The sequence below is a fragment of the Elephantulus edwardii genome, unplaced genomic scaffold (genome assembly GCF_000299155.1).
Source record: "Elephantulus edwardii isolate Elephantulus edwardi_28Jun2011 unplaced genomic scaffold, EleEdw1.0 scaffold00079, whole genome shotgun sequence".
Classification (NCBI taxonomy): Eukaryota; Metazoa; Chordata; class Mammalia; order Macroscelidea; family Macroscelididae; genus Elephantulus; species Elephantulus edwardii.
In genome coordinates, this window is record NW_006399829.1 from 2570436 (window position 1) to 2577188 (window position 6753).

General features: G+C 43.7%; 1 protein-coding gene across 1 annotated transcript in view; it reads right to left on the reverse strand.

The window, feature by feature from the left end:
* The window catches only part of LIFR (leukemia inhibitory factor receptor alpha), a 69844-nt gene extending 64359 nt beyond the window's left edge, over positions 1-5485 (reverse strand). The window contains exons 1-2 of the mRNA XM_006889543.1: positions 5344-5485; positions 3006-3114 (exon numbers count right to left, since the gene is read on the reverse strand). Coding sequence (XP_006889605.1) covers positions 3006-3114; positions 5344-5485 — 251 coding nt within the window. The remainder of the gene's footprint in view (positions 1-3005; positions 3115-5343) is intronic.
* Between the last annotated feature and the right edge of the window lie 1268 nt (positions 5486-6753).

Here is a 6753-nt window from a genome sequence, read left to right on the forward strand (position 1 = left end):
TCGGAGACAGTGCGATTGGCACAGGGGCAAGCAGAGTTTAGGGCTGTTGTACATAGGGTCGCTATGAGTGGCAAATGACTCGACGGCACATAACAACAACAATTTGCATCTGAACAAAATGCCTGGGTGATGTGTGTGCACATTACAGTCTGAGAAGCACTTGTATGAAGAAGAAAGACACTTAGAGAACAAGGTCCCTTCCTTTTGCTGTGAAGTTGCTGTATGTGTGGATGAGTCAGAAGTGACTCACAGCTAACACCCCAGCAGGTTTTCAGAGGCTGTAAATCACACGGGAGGAGACTGCCCAACCGTGGGGCAGCTGGTGGTTTCAAACTGCTTGCGTTTGAGTTGGGAGTGCAATACCTTATCCAACAGGTCACAGAGCTGCACTTTGAAAATATGATGCCTACCAAATGTAGGCAGTCTTCACACTGGAGGACTCTTCCTGCTCTTTTAGTTAAAGAATTAAGTGATGATTATCTCAGCCCTTTGTTGTTGTTGTTGTTATTGTTGTTGTTAGGTGCAGTCGAGTACGCCTCCCAGCAACCCTATGAACAAAAGATCTGGACCCTGTCCTATGCTGGGCTGTCCTCATAATCTCTGACACATCTGAACCCATGTTGCAGTTACTGTGTGAATCCTCCTGGCTGAGGGTAACTCCTCTTTTGCCATCCCTTCACCTTCCCAAGCTTACCCAAGGCTCACGGGTGCTGAGGGGAGATGGGAACAGTAGCCTGACTCCCTCAAAGCTGCCCTCAGCACTTGCACTCCTCTGTTTAGCTCACAATTTACTCTGAACAAAGCTCTCCGGCCAGCTCTGCTTTCAAAGCACTTCCAGTTCCCACGCAGCAGCTCCATTATGGCTTAGGCACAAGCTACCTCGTACCTTGGTTGCTCTACTGCCCTTTGTGTCTCTACAAAGCAAGTCTGACACTCTTACTATTATACTCCATGTTCACGTCTAGCTTTCTATGGACGTTTTAACTCTCACAAAGGGACCTTCTGTACCTGAGATCCCGTGTCACCTACCTAGTATCTTACACAAACCCCCACATTACCCACTATGGACAGCATGCTGGGGCCACATGAAGCCCCTGACCTCTCCCAGCATGTCACACTGTTTCACACACACTCATGCCACTGTACCCTGTGTCCTTTCTGACTGAATTTCCCACCTGCCCTTCTCCAGCTGAGAAAGCCCCGTGTTCCTTTTCCACAGCCCCCTTCCTCTGACAGCCTCACACTCCCTCAGCCCTCCACAGGGTGTCTCACGCTGCTCTCCACCAACAGCACTGTAGATCTGTCAACTGTCAACTCCTTGGGAGGTAAAACCAACTTCCTCTCTTTGTTAGTCACGAGCGCGGGGTGCCAAGTGTTCTGCTTCTTTCTTCTGGACCCACGGCAGGACCGTACTTCCATGCAGCTCTGGGCCAGGCACAGCAGTGAGACATCAGTGAGAAAGCCATGCTTGCCAGTGCAGGCTGTTCTCCCTCTCCTGCCCTGCCCTGCCCCTCCTGACGCCCCAGAGGCCGAGGACCCCTGCCTGGGCTCTAGGGGAGAGTAGGGCATGGATCCCAGCCCACTGGACAGAACGCAGGTGAAAATTAAGCTGCTCAGGGTCATTTGTTTCTGCACTGCAATTGAGTTCATCCTGACTGCTCAATCACCCCAATGCCTGAGATAACGGTCAGTAAGTGTACATCAAATGGATGGCCTAAAAAAGGGGGGGGGGGGAAATCCAACCCAAAACCAAACACAACACCCTGGCTGTACTTGGAGATGGGCAATCTCTTCTCAATTGACTTATAGCTTCAGAAACACAATGGAGGGTCAAGTATGAATCTCAATGGCATTGCGTGAGGGTTTAAATAAATGGAACTTTGATGGCCTTGTGCGTGGGGAAGTGTGCTGCTACCAAAAGCAACACCTCTCAATTGGAATCCAACAGCGGCTCTGTGGGAGGAAGACAGGGACTCTTCTTGTCTATGATTTACAGCCTCAGCAACCCAGTGGAAGGTCGCTCTGAACCAGTTACAACTTAATGGCAATGAGTGTGAGGCTTTTATAAATATGTATGCCACCTGGCATTAGGACCATCCATCCATCTCTGAGGACGTGGTGTTGTGCTATCATCTAGAACTTTGTGCCCGACTGATATTGGGGATCATCCTGTTGTGCAGAAAACCCAAAGCAATCAGCCCTAAGCTTAGGAACACCAGCCCATTCCAAGATTATGTAAGAGTGGGAGGCCGTACAACAGCCTGCCAACCAGCCTCCTATTCTCCATGTCCTCCCACTTATAACATAAGCCTTCATCTATCTTTACAGACATGCAGGTAGGAGAAGGTGATTCCCTGCCCTCCTGAAAGTGGGGCTAGCCACTCGGTAAGTTCTAGCTCCATGAGATGTAAGCAGAGGTATTCCGGGAAAATTTTTAGAGAAAATGGTCCTATGCAGTTGTGCTTTCTGGAATGTAGACTGGAAGGCTGTACCTCTCGGACACTCACTTTGGACCATGAGATGACATGCTAAAAGATGACGGAGTAACATAACCAAGAGGAAATGAGTTTCTGGTGAACAGAGAGAGATACTGGTTGGCACTGGGCTGGCCTATGCTTGAGTTCTCATATGAGGGTGAGCACCTAGTCCTAAGTCATTAATACCGATGTTTCTCTTATACAAAGACAAGCTTAATCCTAACGGATACAGGCAGATGTGCTTTGGGTCAGGGTAAACCTTCTCAGAGGAAATCAGAACCCACACTCAGTGAGGAGTGGGTCCCCGACTCATTACTTATGTAGTAAAAGAGTCCACGTTCAGGCTGGGCCAACAGGGTTTAATTTTGTTTCCATCTTAGTTAATGTCAAGATTTAGAATTTAAGGAATAAGAGCATTAAAGTTTAAAATGTCCTAAAATCAATCTCCAGAACAAAGCATCACACTCCTGAAGTAAAGACACAGAACCAGCAGGCTGACGCCACGGACAAGCTGAAGAGCTTCCATACCTGTTCACAACACACACTTCATAGAGCGCACCATGACCAGCCGGGGCCTTCCAGGAACAGTCCCACATTCTCAAGTTGCTCGTTGTGCAAGTCAGATCATGGGGAGCCCCTGGAGAGAGAAACATCACACAACACAGCATGTGCTCAGTAACGGAAAACACTCAGGGAGGTAGGTCAGCGTCCACACAGATTTCACTAGTGTGTACAAAGGGCATCTTCCCACACAGGGCTCGGGTCCCTTGTACAGAGGAAGCCTGTGGTCACGGGAGGCACAGGGGCTTGGTTTTATATTTCTTTCTGTAGTTTTGGCTTAAAAAAGGTAGAAGACAAAGGGATGAAAGTAGGCCAACTATTAATCTATTTGGGGTTAGGTATCTTCTATCAGAAAGGTTACTTCCAGGCTGTGATAAAAATAGAAGCAAAAGAATACGCGAACAATGTGCAGAACCAAGGTGGGGCAGAGAGCTCCTGAGGGGATTTTACGGCCTCCATGAGATTCAGTTCAGTGGAAACTGGTGCTGGTCACCACCAGTAATCACATTTGTGTGTGCAAGTACACACACAGAGTAAAACCTGTGTTTCATCCAAGTCAATAAACACAGCTTTTAAACACTGCTGGTCTTTGCTATGTCAGTGCATGCTTTCTACAAGGCTGCTACTCTCATACAAGTCTCACATGCAAGTGCTAGGCTTGCATAGAGCACATTAAATGTAAATACTAATATGCTCACCCAAATGTTTTAAAGCATAAATCTTTATATTAATTTATACATATATGTGAGAGTGTGTGTCTATATAATCCAGTGTATGTGTGAGCAAGAGAGAGTGAGAGAATATCTAAAAACTGAAAAGGAACAAATAATTCAGAAGATTATAATCCTAATGGCACCAAATCATAGTTAAAAGATGGAAAAGAAGAGGGTATGACTGCGAGACTCAAAATTAAATGCTGTCAGCTGGAAGGGACTAACAGCTGATCCTCCAATGAGTTCTCAAGAAGCTATAAACTGGGGGTGGGGGGTGATTGTATGCCAATGAAGTTTTTGTTTTGCTTTTAAAGAAAAGCGAACTGGGGTTGGGGGGGCTGGGAGAAAAGTGCAACAATGAATGAATGGAAATCCACAATCTCTCTAAATATTCATTGAAATTAGTAAAAAAAATTTCCCTCTAAAAAAAAAAAAAGAAGTTATAAACGGCACTGACGGAGACTGTCCATCTCTCTCCCTCAGAGTCGCTGGTGGGTTTGAATCCCCAGTGACGCACTTGGTGCGACTCCCTTTGGACTATGTCATCAGAGGTCCTTTGAGGGAGAGGAGGAGGGAGGGAAAAAAGGGAGAAAACAGGAAAAGATGAAAGGAGAAAACAAATGTACTGTAAAAAGGACAATCTATCTCAGACTGAGTCCATCTCTCTATGCATCTATTTATAAAATGTAACTTTTATTCATGGCTGGCATGATAGTTACTTGTAGTAATAAATTATAGCAATAAATTGTAAATTATTATATCAGAAAAATTAACATTATATTAAAAGCTATTGCATTAGAAATCAATTGTAACCGTAATGATAATTTTCTTTGATTACTGGCTTTAGGGGGAAGAGATCTGTTTTATTATGGAAATAATATAAAAACTAAGCCAAAGAACTAAAAGGCTAGATCAACCTTTATGGAAACAATTCAGTTGTTATCTATATAAACATTCTTAGCATATCTAAATAACACATGGCATATTCTTTTAAAAAGTTAGATAGACTTCATTTATATTACATTCTGAGGAAGGCAGATTTCCTGAGACAGAAAACAGATTCGTGTAGCTGGGATGGCAGAGGGGCCTGGAAGAATGTTCTGGGAGTGATGAGACTTTTGAAACGGGTAGCAGTGGTGACATCACTGTATAAAACCAAATCAACAAGCCAAACCCACAGCTGTTGAGTCCACCCGACTTACAGTGAGCCCACAGGACAGAAGAGAACCACCCACGGAGTTCTTAAGGCCATAAATCTTTATGGATTTACTGACTGCTATAACTTTGTGCTGCAGAATGGGACTGGGTTTGAACTGCAGTCTAGTGCTCACCAATCGTTGAGTATCTAACTGTATACATATGTAAAAACTCACTAAGTTACATTTTATCCTAAAAAGGGTGAATTTGATGTACGTATATTCTATCTTACAGTCTATCTTTAGGTACATCTTCACCAAAGGGAAAAAAGAGAGATAAATAGATTTTAACCACCAAAAACCTGAAGAGTTCAAAGAAGGAATCAAGATGGTGCCAATATCGACATGGTAATAAACCTCCGGCCACTGCCCGCTCTCAGGACTAGGATGTCTTACCCTTCTTCTGGCTGTTTACTTGGTTCACTACATACAGAAGGACAAAGGATGACAGGAGCCACTGGAAACCTGAGCTAGTCTTCATCCTTCTCCTGTCCGCCATCCAGGACGGTCGTCCCACACAGAAGGAAGCGTCCATCATGTGCAGTGCAATCAGCTGTAGTAAGACAGGAATTGAAAAAAGGACATTATAAAATTGGTTCAAAGGCACACCAAAAAAAAAAAAAACCCCAAAAACCAAACAAAACAAAATAAACAACAAGCCACAGCACCATTAACTAAGTAGAGTCTAACTCTTGGTGACCTTGGGTATCACAAGAGCCATAAGGCTCCAGTTTTCCTTCTTGGCTGTAAACTGTGTAGAAGCACATGATCCATGGCACTGCAGGGCAGTTTCAAATCCACCACTAGGTTCGTAGTCAAGAACAACAGTGTCTGCAACATACGACTGAAACATGATGTACATGAATAAATGTGGACACGCACACTGATGGTGACTTGGCTGTATTACAACATGAATAATGTTACACGACCGCTGCTTCCAGAACCCACTGTTGGGTTCATTATTGTCAATTACAAACTGACAAGCCTTGAGTTCAAGATTACAGCTGAATGCATGGTCACGAACTCTTTTGCAGCGGTACTTAAATATGGCAAAGCAGTGCATGCCACTGGAGTCGTGACTATTTTACCTGGGAGACTTTTTAGCTGATACACATATTCATTTTGAGTGACCTTCTACTAGTAACAAGTAAAACTGGTTTTCTTTTCTACTTACATTGTGATATAAAATTCCATTTTTACATTTAAGTAAGTCACCAAAAGATAAAATGGAAGCAAATAATTGTATGGAGTTTACATATGTCGTTGTTGTTAGGTGTCTTCAAGTCAAGTATGAATCACAGCCACCCTACAAACAATAGATCTGAACCCTGACCTACCCTGTGCCATCCTCATCATTTCTGACATACTCGAGCCCACAACTCTACGAGAGAAATAATGATGACAATAACACACAAATAGCTTTAGTTTAACAAACTCTTCTTCAACAACTCTTAGGACAAAGACCACTGGTAAACAAGAGATGTCAACACTTTCACTGAAAACTGAGACAAGGGGGGAGGTTGTCAAGGAGTTCATTTCCTTGGGTCCACAATCAACTCTCATAAAAGCTGCAGTCAAGAAATCCGCTCATGTACTGTGCATGTGAAAAATGGACGAGGCTGTATGAATCATAATATGAATGAAGTACATAGTGTGAAACACAATGTATATGAACTTTGTGAGCAAACCAATAGAAAATAATTTTTTTAATTATCATTAAATTTTATTAGTTTTAATGAACATTTACAGAGATTTTGGGTTTTCATTCATTCATTGTTGCACTGTTTTCTCTACCCTCCTCCCCCG